Consider the following 11,851-nt stretch of genomic DNA (forward strand, 5'->3'; position numbering starts at 1 on the left):
AAAATTTTATGGTAGGTTTTTGGGGCTAGTTTTCGACCAAAAAATGGTATTTTTTGGATCCTGAGCCCTGGTTTTACAACCAAATGATCTGAAATGCGGTATAAGGGTACCTTGAACATGTGTCTACAGAACAACAGTCACATATTTGGCATACACCACTTCCAAATGACTCAGTTTGGGGACTTTAATGGCTATTTCAGACAAAAAGGGCCAAAGTGCTATACCCGTTCCATGTTCTATCTAAAGAATGGCACGTTCTATCTGCCGTTGGCCATGGAACACGTGTTCCATTGCGGGTTACCTGAGGTCACATTGCACGTACAGTCGAACCGCAGGTCACCGTAGAACGCGTTATTCTCTAAGATACGGCGTTTGCCGGGTCACGATTTGACCTCGTTGCATGGGTGTAAACAACTGCCAATAGTGCAGCAAAAATACCTCAGACCTACACAATGTTTACATTTTTTCACATCTACAGGATTTGCCCAGTACAACCATGTAGATATTTCGTGTATTGCAAAATGACAGCGAGCGCTACGGCCTTCCAAAAATTAGCAATTTTTGGTCAGTTTGTTTGTGCTTGTCTTTTTTACTATTTAACTGGATCCCGTTGGCTAATACCACATTGTGATAGCCCACTTCTTTACCTTTACATTGATACCAATGACCCCTGGTAAATTTTATGGCAAACGGGTTTGCCCCCAAAAAACTGTGACGATGCGCATATCGCGGTGGTCAAATTTACCCAGTTGTAAGCTACTGACACACACCATCCGGAGTTTCCGCTACATTTTGATACATTTCGCGTAATGTCATATATTCGTTTCTTGGTATGAGAAACTGTTTGAATGTGGCTACCACATGCAATATAATACGNATTTAATGTCGTTTATTTCAGCGATAAGCGAAGTCGTTTTTTTTCTACCTTACAAACTTTTGTCGCCTAATGACCCACATTACCGCGTTCTATATGAAAGGTCAATGGATTTGCTTGCGGAAAAGGTATCACACGAACCCAACTACATGTATTTTTTGTTTTCATTTTTCAGGAACATGAAGTAACATTGAAAGGACGTCCCACGAAACCTACTTTATTGCTTTCGTGACAAGGAAGGATTTTTCTTAAGTGTACGGAGTTTTCACGGAGTTTGTGGGAGATACCATAAAGTGAATACCAGTATGTTGCTAGATTTTTTAAAGATTTTATTTCAAGTAATAAGTTGTGTTTTCGAGACGCATATGTTTAGTTGGTCTGGACCAGACGAAGCTCTACAGCCTAGAACCCTCGTAGATAGCGATGACTCCGTCATCAGCGTTGTTGGAGATGTGGAAATGCGCCCTCCGTCCCCTCCTACTGTAATGGTCGTGCCCGAGCAATGGTTGCCGTGCTTCTCGCCGGAAATTACATCACAGTAGCTTCCGGCAGGCATGCCTGTGAAAGATAGCATATGATAATGTTGATTTCATTGAGTCGTCTGTGGCAAAAATTGGGTAATCTTAGCTAAACACAAGTAACGTTAGTATTATTATATTAATTTGAAACTAAATTTTTCCTATAACCTCATTATGTTTACTGAAGGAAAACATATTTATATTTCAGTCCATACCATGGTATGGATGAAATATATTGTGTTCTCTGATGTTTCTTCTCCTTCTTCTTCTCCTTCTCCTGCCAAACAGTCAAAGGGATTCAACTCAGCCATCATTCAGCCAAATGACTTGAAATTTGGCATGGAGGTAGAGTGAGCCAATACCCCCAGGCGCTTTTTCATTTTTTTGATACATGCCTTTGAAAAATTTTTATGAAGGTTTTTTGGGGCATTTTTCGCCAAAATGGATTTTTGGACCCTGAGCCCTGGTTTTACAACCAAATGATCTGAAATGCGGTATAAGGGTACCTTGAACATGTGTCTACAGAACAACAGTCACATATTTGGCATACACCACTTCCAAATGACTCATTTGGGGGACTTTAATGGCTATTTTCAGCAAAAAAAGGGCCAAAAGTGCTATACCCGTTCCATGTTCTATCTAAAGAATGGCACGTTCTATCTGCCGTTGGCCATGGAACACGTGTTCCATTGCGGGTTACCTGAGGTCACATTGCACGTAAGTAGTGCGTAATGACCCACACATTCAATTTTATGTGTCTAAGACCTTCAAAATGTATCAAATCTCATCATTGTTAGTATTTGCATACCTGTAAGAAGATTAGTAAAGCTTTCGAGATTCAATGTGCTTGTTCTTGCATCTTTGTTCTCAATTACATGGCTACTATATAATTCATTTATTTGAGAATCTTTGCCAGTTTTACACTGGGGTAAGTTTGGAATAGTCCACTTTTGCGTGGGAGGGAGATGGACTGAAATATGCTATATTTGCTCCCAAGCAAATGTCGGCCTTTCTAGTTTATGAAGCTTTACTACAGTTGTGTAAGGAGTTGACATAACGGGTAACTAGTATTAACCTTCAAGATGTCAACCCTGAGACCAGACTGTAAGGTTGGAACCACTCACACCGGGAAGGATCCCTGTTCGTTAGGTAAGTGTGGTGGGAACTTCATCTCTCAGGGTCTGCTTTACGCCTTTTTCGAGAGGACGTCCATATTCGTACTCATTCTCACCCGCACCTAAGGAAATATAAGGTTTAAACTAAAAAGGTATACATTTGCAAAGCAAATGCATGATGTTTACCTTCTCATATGGTCTGTCCTGTTAATTCTTACTCAAACACATTCACATATATGGTGACAGGAGTCTACATCCCTGCTATTATAAAATTGCAACATGATGTAACCAAACACCAGTTACCATGTTGAGAGACATTATGGGTCAGAGGTCAGTGTTTGGAACGGAAGAAGAAGAAGAGGAAACTGAGCAAAAATGTGTTTTCCTTCGGTAAACATGACTATCCCAAGGTCTGCCAGGGGTTCGAACCCAGAACCTTCGGATTCGATGTCTACAACCATAGCCAAATGACCATCTTATATTTATTACCTGACATGTTGGTCTAGACTAAATGGTCGTCCTGATCGGGTGATCATTCTGGTTTGGTTCATAGTATGTATCGACTCTAAATACATTGTGTCCCATGTCAATTTCTGCAGGCATTTGCCCTCCATACGCTGGAATGTGCCGGCCCAGAGAGCTTGAAGGGAGATGTTCTAAGGTCGGTCCCTCTGAACAACCTTACATGCGACTGTCCGCACACATCCGCCCCAACCATAGACACCAGAGGGAGCTCCACAGTGGTCCGTGTGGGACAAGGGGCAGTACTCAAGTGTAAGGTAGGTAGTATTAATAACGATGTAAGTTTTGTCATATGATGATATACGTGCTATCAAAATGATAACAATAGCTACAGTTTTGAATAACACGGACAATTTATGCCCTGTGAATAATGACAAAGTGTGCCGCACGGGGATATCGAACTCGGAGATTTGAAGAATTTAAAAAGAAAAGGGGGAAGGGAGTAGTGTGGGGTTAAAGCGCCACCAACTGACCTAACAGGTCCGGACCTTTTAGCCTAGCGGTTGGTTCGTCGAGTTCTCGAGCTGACGGTCCGGTTCGATTCCCGGGCGCCAGGGGTTATGGATTTTTTGTCAACCCTAATGTTTCAATTTTAATATGCACCCTCTATGTATGAACCCTTCCCGTCAGGTCACGGGCTGCCCTGAAGCAGCGGTCATCTGGACGACCCCTACCGGCGTGAGTCTGACCTCTGACTCCCAACATCCGGGTCTCCACGTTCTGTCAGACGGAAGTCTAGTCGTCGTGTCAGCGTCATCAGACGACTCGGGCACCTACAGCTGCATGGCGGTCAACTACCTCGGGAAGGCCACGGCAACGGTTCGTCTCAAGGTCACAGACGGGTCTCAGACCACTACCGACACGGGTTCGACTACGCCGTGACCAGTTAGACTCAAGAAGACGGTGGAACTCACACATATATCATATACACCTTCGAACCTGTTCACCAACGCTGCGCTTTTTTGCTTGCTTTGACAGTTTTGACAAGGGTTTTAACTTAGAAAATCCCCTGTCACAAATTCAGGTTGGCTGAACATTTGAGTCAAATTTTACTGCCAACCACGCCCCTGTATAATATCCTTGGCCCAACACGCTACCGCTACGCCATACGACATTAACGGTTCCTGTTTAAGTGGAAGTACGGTGTGAGACCACGCAACATCACGTGAACACTATGTGACGTCATGATGTTTACCTGGTCGACTGGTTTTTGGCCACCTGAAGGGGGTTCCTACAACATGCCCTAGTTCACTTGTATTTGCAAATACTAGTAATAGTTTGTAAACAGGACACAGTGGCAGGTAGTCTTTGTGCACCTTTGCTGAAAAGGTGCTGGACCCGGAAGAAAAGACACAGAAGCACAGAAGACAGTTACATGGACTGGTGTTTGGTACGCAGTGCAGTGTCAAGAAGGTAAAACTGAATGTGCGTCATTTAGTAGTGTTGACCTTGACAGTGGATTTGTACAAACTTCACATGATAGTGATAACACTGGTAGCTCTGGCGGTGAAGTACTTTAACCAACAGCCGAGACTCGCTTGTATTTTCTTGTACTTCGGAACAAGATGCCTTAGTATCGTCTGAGAATTTTCTGTTTATTTACCTTTTCCACCAGCTGTCCCTCTTTAAGCCTATTGGTGTTTGTGCGTATCTTGTTCGTAATGTATACGGAGTCAGCCATGTTGTCTACTACCTTTTTGTGCGCCGGTGATGATTGAATTATGATGTACAAACTACAAGAGGGGTCAAGAAGACTTCGGAGATTTCATACCTCCAGGAAACATTTAAAGCTTCTATAATTGTTTTATCTTTGACAGTATGAAAATAAGGTTGTTATAAGCATAATCTATTTTGATTTATGATTTTCGCAACTCAAACTGCACATATTTGTAACTGAAACTCGGTTATCATCATTTGGCAAGGCAAGACTTAATTCAACATTAAGAAGAAACAGAACTTGACAGAGTTGGCACAGGGGTTTTGATTGACAACAACCTGACCGGGGGGGGGCATGGCGGCTACACACAAACAGACAGACAGATCAAAAACATTAACTCCATTTTTCATGGAGGTAATAAGGAAACCAAATTAGCTGCTTTGTCCACAGATGCCGTTAGCTGCGACGATGTTGTTGTTTGGGGTCATCAGTCTGTTGACCCTGATTCCCGCGCATGCGTGTCCGTCGGTGTGTCGATGCTTTGCGGATGTTCCCAGTGTGCATTGCAACCGACCCACGTTGGACCATATCCCACAAGGCATCCCGAACACCACGACAACTCTGCAGATGAAAGGTAGGACTATAATATAAGATTTCAATTACACGTCTACACCTGTCCAACTGGTCAATCAGTAAAACATACTTATGAAATAAAGCCTAAACTTTAACTGCCAACACTACAATGAATTAGTAACCGTAGTAGCGGGTCATACGTGTCAGATGACTTGTGTCGCCCCCCGTCTCTGTTCAGGCCCAAGGTAGGTATATGAACTCTCGTATGTAGACCGCCTACTTCACTCCTCTTTCAAAGAATTCGAAGTCCGATTCAGAATCGAGGATTTGGGGTAAGTCCAAATTCATTGTAGTGTTGGCAGTTTAAGTTTAGTTTTTATTTCATAATGACTTGTACCAACACAGAAGAACTTTCATACTTCGTAAACATACTTGATAAGCTGTAGAAAGCAGATATAGTTTTAACGTCCAGAAAGAGAGTATATCTACTACTATCTACTAGTATCTATTTATCTATATATCTGTCTACCTGTTGTCTATCTATTTGTGTCTATCTATCCATATATTTGTAGATATACACATGTAAATAGGTAGATAGATAGCAGAATTCGCCGAACACAGGCAACCCAGCCAACTTAACGCCTGTCTACTCCTACCATTGTTGGGGGATGTTGGACTAGTGTTCGTAAGGCAAAATTCGTGAATATGTGACAGGGTCTTAATGTTACAGTATTGACAAATCACAAATTAGCCTTGTGCACTGGTCACATCTCTACTCTTACCATCCAGGTACTCGGCTTGTATCTGTGAGACAGGGAGACCTGTCAGGACTGCCCCTCCTCCGTACCCTGTACCTGTATGATAACCAGGTCCACACCATACAGGTCGGAGCTTTTGACAACAATCCGAATATCCAGAGTCTTGCAGTTAGCAACAACAACATTTCGGAAGTTTCTCCGGGAGTTTTCAGGGGCCTGAACAGTCTGAGAGAATTAGACATGAGGGCGAACAAGATCACGTCCATCCCAGCTGGAGTGTTTAACGGCCTGCCTAGTCTTCGGGTAAGTTCTAACACCTACATTCGTCACAAGATTATTATAGAGCAGGTATGACTTCTGTACATGCAGGCAGTAACGCTACTGTTTCACCACTGTACGTTAGTTCTGTGTCATCGTAAGTGAACACGTTGTTTATTACCTTCTCCAAGAAGGTTATGTTCTCTAATACTGTAAAGACGATAACTCGAGAAGTCTCGGATGCATGGATTGTCTGGATATTTGGCACGTGGGTAGGTCTTGACGAGACGTAACTATGAAAAGATTTCGGACCCCGTAGCTCTTAGATTTTATTTTACTGCTGCGAATCTTCTGCTCTTAATACCTCATGATTTAGACATGCTAGGCTATAGGGTCATGAATTTTGCATGGTAGATAGCTCTCATATATTTGGGAAAAAGTGGCGTGAGTTTGGGCCCCCTAGCAGCTTGTTTTGGAACTGCAACGGCAGCTAAAACTCCCAGCAATGATATGAGTAATTTGTACAACTTCTACTTTCCTTTCAGTGAATATTGTGACGCTGTAATTTCAATGAATAAAAAAATGACTGCTTTCATACAAGTTGTATCTACTTTCTTCTTTGCAGGTCGTGCGGCTTTTGGGGAATCGGGTGAAGACAATGTCAGTGGGCGCTTTTTCTAACCTGTCCGCCACGATTCTGTATAGCCTCGAAAGTAACAGAATAGAGAGGATTGCAAATGGTGTATTCGGGGGTCCACAGGGAGCGACCACCATGATGCTGAACAACAACAACATCTCGTTGATAGAGCCGGGAGCTTTGTCAAGTTTTGTCCGCATGACCCGGCTATGGATCAACGGCAACCGCATATCCACTCTACAAGGTGTATTTACAGGTCTGCGTGAGATGACACAGATATATGCTCAGTACAACAGCATATCGGCTTTGACCGAAGAAGATTTTTCCGGATTGACAAAACTGCGAGAGTTGAGTCTGAACAAGAACAAGATTTCCACCATCGCTGGAAGAGTGTTTGGCGATCTGTCAAGCTTACAAACACTCTACCTTGCGGACAACGAAATCAGTGACATTGGAAATGATACTTTCTACGGATTGTTCAACCTGAGGTATCTATATATGTCAGGAAACAAACTGGAAACTGTCGCGGGCGGAGTGTTCGCAAACTTACCTAACCTGTACTTCGTAACGCTGAGCAATAATAAGCTGCTCCGCATGGAGGCGCACCTACCCCTTGCACTGCAGTTTCTGTTCCTCCAGTCAAACGCGCTGACCGGAATCCCAAACACTAACATGAGCCAAGTACGAGAACTTGACCTGTCCTTCAACCCGATTGACGTTGTACGGAATGACGATCTGGTGGCCTTGAGAAATGTGGAAACGTTTCGCTTATCCGGAATCAAATATTTCCGGGAACGAGGAGACGTCGATCCGGATGTTTTTAACGGACTTGTTGTTTTTAACAACATCTTGGCATTGGGGTTGGCCAATAACAGTTTGACCAGAGTTCCAACGAGCGCATTGCGTCATCTCTGGCGACTAACGTCTTTGGACTTGTCCGGTAACGAGTTCACGACTGTGGGTCACGGCGATTTCGACAACCTGACAAATATTCAGGATCTGGATCTTAGGTAGGAATTTTTATTTATGAAAATGAAAACTTGAGATGTTGTTTTGGTAGCTCTCTCGTTCTCTCTCTGTCTCTCCCTCCCTCTGTCTCTCTCTTTCCTTCTCTCTCCATAAGCTTCCTTTTTTTACTATTTTAGCATGTTGATCATTGTTCAATAAGGCCATGTTGATTTGATTATATGGATGACATCCTCCGGGAGCCCCAAAACTGATGCGCGCGTGCGAATAAAAAAAAAGTTTTAGCAAAAAAGGTCTTTTCATTATGAAATCTACGTGGTCATGAGGGTTGAGCAAATGGCACAGAATATGGTTTGGCGAATAATCTAGTCTTCAAGTTCATTTCTTTACAATTTCGTCTTTTTTCGTTTGATTTTGGCATTTTACGACATTGGTATAGTTTTTATCAATTAATTTTTTTGGTAACTTATGGTATATTTTTGCTCATTTTGCAACTGTTTTGTACGATTTACAGTATGGTTGAAAACTTTTTTTTTTGGAAACGGCCGAAAATTCATGCGCGCGCGGATGTCATCCATATAATCAAATCAACATATGGCCTAATGTATCAAAATCAGAATGGATCTATTCCAGCGCCAACAAGCTGACAACAGTTCCACGTGAGGCCTTGGCAAACATGTCTTCACTCCGAAGCCTGGTGCTGTCAGACAACCCGATCGTGTATGTTGGACCAGACGCCTTCGGACCTCAACTCACTGAAGTTAAGCTTCAAAACACCAAGCTGAGAATCATAGGTGTGTACGATATAAAGCACCCAGTCTATAGTGGTTAGAGCGGGCTCTCTTGGGGGCTGTAGGTCCTCAGCTCTTCGCCGCCTGACACAATAATTGGGTCCGCCAGTAGGTTTAGTCTCCACCAGATTCCTTTTGTAGACTGATAAATAGTAGAAATAGGCCTAAAAAGAGAATATCATGGGCACAGGAGCTGGCCACCCTAGAATCTCCTTCTTGCCGCTACGCAAGATGTACGCTCGTACTAGGGGCAGGGGATATAGCAATAACTATAATGGCACGATGCTAACGAAGTGTCTAGTCAACGGCATGTTCGAACGTGACAGCCGATACGGTCAAAAGGCGTCATCGTGAATTAATGTACAGTAAGCATAGTGGGCGTATTTTTCTCTGCAAATTGCGTAATAAAAACATAAAACGTTCTGAAGTCATCATGCTTGTCAGTTGATGAGGAATGCATGTTTAATGTCTGCACTTCAGACGGAGCTGCCTTCAACAGTTCTCCGCAGGTCAACCGCCTCACACTGAGCAACAACCACCTGCAGTACCTTCCCGAGACCGTCTTCCAGCCGCTGACCTACTACGGAGACCACGAGACGCTGGACCTGGCCGGTAACCCCTGGGTGTGTGACTGTCAGCTGGCAGGTTACTATGCCTGGCTCAAGACAAAGGTGAGAGGGAAATACCCTCCAAACAGAGGTTTGGGTTTGGGGTTATTTTTGACGTGTTTTTAAGCTTTTTTATCGAGGTTTCTTTTTAACACTGGAATGTTATTTTCACCCAACCCAATATTGTTTTTAATTTTAGGCTTTTTTTATAATTTTTTTTTTTTAAATAGTACGTCAAGCCAAGAAAATCCAGAAATAGACCAGTATAATTTTGTAAAGACCGTATTGTTATCTTTGCCATACATTATACCATGTACACTGTCAAGCAATAAAGATCCTTCATTCATTCCTATTCCCAGGGGTGGGCGATCCCCAGCCTGTACTGCACGTCTCCACCATCACTGGCAGGACAGTCCCTTCGACGCCTGGCGAACAACTCGCTGAACTGCAGCTGTGAGGCAGTGGAAAGTCCCCGGATAGACACAGCAGGAAGCACGACTTGGGCGGCCGCCGGGGACGAGGCCATTCTGAGATGCAAGGTGTTTCTACTAACTAATCTCTGCATTATCAAAACAGCTCCTTGAATTCAATTTGCCTCAACTTTCGAAAGAAAATATACTAATTTTGGTCAGCTTACAACATTGTTCTTGTTTTCTACATCCAAAGCCATTTCAGGGTGACACAACGAGAAAAAAAATTTAGGATAAGGAAATATGTCTGATATATTCATATATACATATTCATACATATTCATATATATATATATATATATATATATATATATATATATATATATATATATATATATATATATATATATATATATATATATATATATATATATATATATATATATATATATATATATATATATGCTATGGGATAGGCCTACAGATCGGAAAATTGACTTTGACAGTAAAAAATTGCATTGACTTCCTAAACTTCTCTAAGTTTTTTATACTAAATACTGTCCATCCACTGCAGGTCAATGCCTGTCCAGACGCTGCAGTACTGTGGACAGCCGCTAGAGGGATCTCTCTCACCTCCCAATCTGAATTCCCGAACATGTACGTCCAGGCGGACGGCACACTCGTGATCCCGGCCGTCACTCCCGGAGACGCGGGTCGCTACACCTGCATGGCGGTGAACGCCTTCGGGACAGCCGAGGCCGAGATTCGTCTCGAGGTAACCGTAGGTCCGACCGGCCAGGCCGTGGGAATACACACATTTAACCATCCTGTCTGGATTTTCGCGGCAGTCCACGTGCTCGTGTTTTATTGGTACATATCTGGAGTAGACATCTGACTGTAATAGTTAGTTACCTCCATGAAAATGGAGGTGTTGCGTTTCTTATGTCTGACTCTCTCTCTCTCTCTCTCTGTATGTGTGTGTGTGTGTGTGTGTGTGTGTGTGTGCACGTGTGCGTGTGCGTTTTGTGCATGGTCGACACAGTAACCATCACACATGATCTAAATATTTCATGGAGGTTTGAGATCTCCACATTCCTGTCACTATTTGCCACTGAAGGCACTAATGGCATAAATGTACAATAAAGGTATTTTTCTTTTATCAATTATCGTGAAATCCAAACCTGTGCGATAAACGTAATGAACTTTGTGGGCGCCAGCTTAAAGACTGAATAAAGAAAGACGGACAGGGCTTCTAGCATTCTAAAGAACTGATAAGATTATGCATGGATACTTGAAGACGTCTGATACATGAAGATCCGACGCTGGATATTATTACTAAGATAAGATACACGACTATATGGTAAACAAGATGAGATAGATTGTCCCACTTAACTTCTTCATGGTTCTAAGTACTTAGTCTCTTCTCCTGTCGGTAGGGTGTTCTATATGCCACAGGGTATTCTGTGTCTAAAGCTCCTGTCAATCATTCAGAACCTTGCCCCGAACACCAGCCGACCAAGGTTGGCTGAAGCCCCTGTCACACATTCAGAACCTTCCCCCGAACACCAGCCGACCAAGGTTGGCTGAAGCCCCTGTCACACATTCAGAACCTTCCCCCGAACGCCAGCCGACAAAGGTTGGCTGAAGCCCCTGTCGACACACATTCAGAACCTTCCCCCGAACACCAGCCGACCAAGGTTGGTCAAAGTTGGACTTGTTTTACCTTGTCCTTCTATCCGAAATCATTGGAAAATGAAATCGTCTTCAATACAAATCCTAGCTACCCGTCTTTCTTCATCTTGGACTCTAAAGACCACATACACCTGTTTGTGGAAGTACATGCCTTGTGACAGATACAGAGTAGTGCTTATTGTGCCGGAGTATATTTCCCTTCTCCCTTTACGTGCTGTAATCTAAATCATTGGTCTGAGCGATATCACTTACGGGGTCTCTCAATCCCCTACACAATCTCACACCTCCAGTTAATGCCTGGGATGTTGTGAGGATGGCGGGATGTGAGATACCGAGGGCCATTTTCCGCTCAACACGATTATCAATCGATATGGTAGCCTGGGCGCCAGACTGTTTCCAGGGCCTTTATACACAGGCCAGTTCCTCGGCTCCGGGACCAACATGCCCCAAGGAAATTGTACCGCAAACCCTG

The 11,851-nt window shown here is 43.3% G+C and overlaps 1 protein-coding gene across 1 annotated transcript; it reads left to right on the forward strand.

Annotated features, from left to right (window-relative positions):
• The first annotated feature begins 3,206 nt into the window (after positions 1-3,206).
• Positions 3,207-10,648, forward strand: LOC109466180 (leucine-rich repeat and immunoglobulin-like domain-containing nogo receptor-interacting protein 1). Its single transcript, XM_019763843.1, has 9 exons — positions 3,207-3,286; positions 3,660-4,442; positions 5,137-5,320; positions 6,049-6,320; positions 6,901-7,445; positions 8,467-8,672; positions 9,150-9,340; positions 9,637-9,816; positions 10,262-10,648. Exons 3-9 carry the CDS (start codon positions 5,137-5,139, stop codon positions 10,580-10,582), a joined length of 1,899 nt encoding a protein of 632 aa, XP_019619402.1. The 5' UTR covers positions 3,207-3,286; positions 3,660-4,442; the 3' UTR covers positions 10,583-10,648.
• Positions 10,649-11,851: the final 1,203 nt, after the last annotated feature.

The sequence above is a fragment of the Branchiostoma belcheri genome, unplaced genomic scaffold, assembly GCF_001625305.1.
Source record: "Branchiostoma belcheri isolate BF01 breed outbred unplaced genomic scaffold, Haploidv18h27 scaffold16, whole genome shotgun sequence".
Classification (NCBI taxonomy): Eukaryota; Metazoa; Chordata; class Leptocardii; order Amphioxiformes; family Branchiostomatidae; genus Branchiostoma; species Branchiostoma belcheri.

Coding starts and splice junctions, on each gene's coding strand:
- LOC109466180 (XM_019763843.1), top strand. CDS start 5,137: ATGCCGTTAGCTGCGACGATGTTGTTGTTTGGGGTCATCAGTCTGTTG. Junction 8,673..9,149: donor CACCAAGCTGAGAATCATAG/GTGTGTACGATA, acceptor TCTGCACTTCAG/ACGGAGCTGCCTTCAACAGT. Junction 9,341..9,636: donor ATGCCTGGCTCAAGACAAAG/GTGAGAGGGAAA, acceptor TCCTATTCCCAG/GGGTGGGCGATCCCCAGCCT.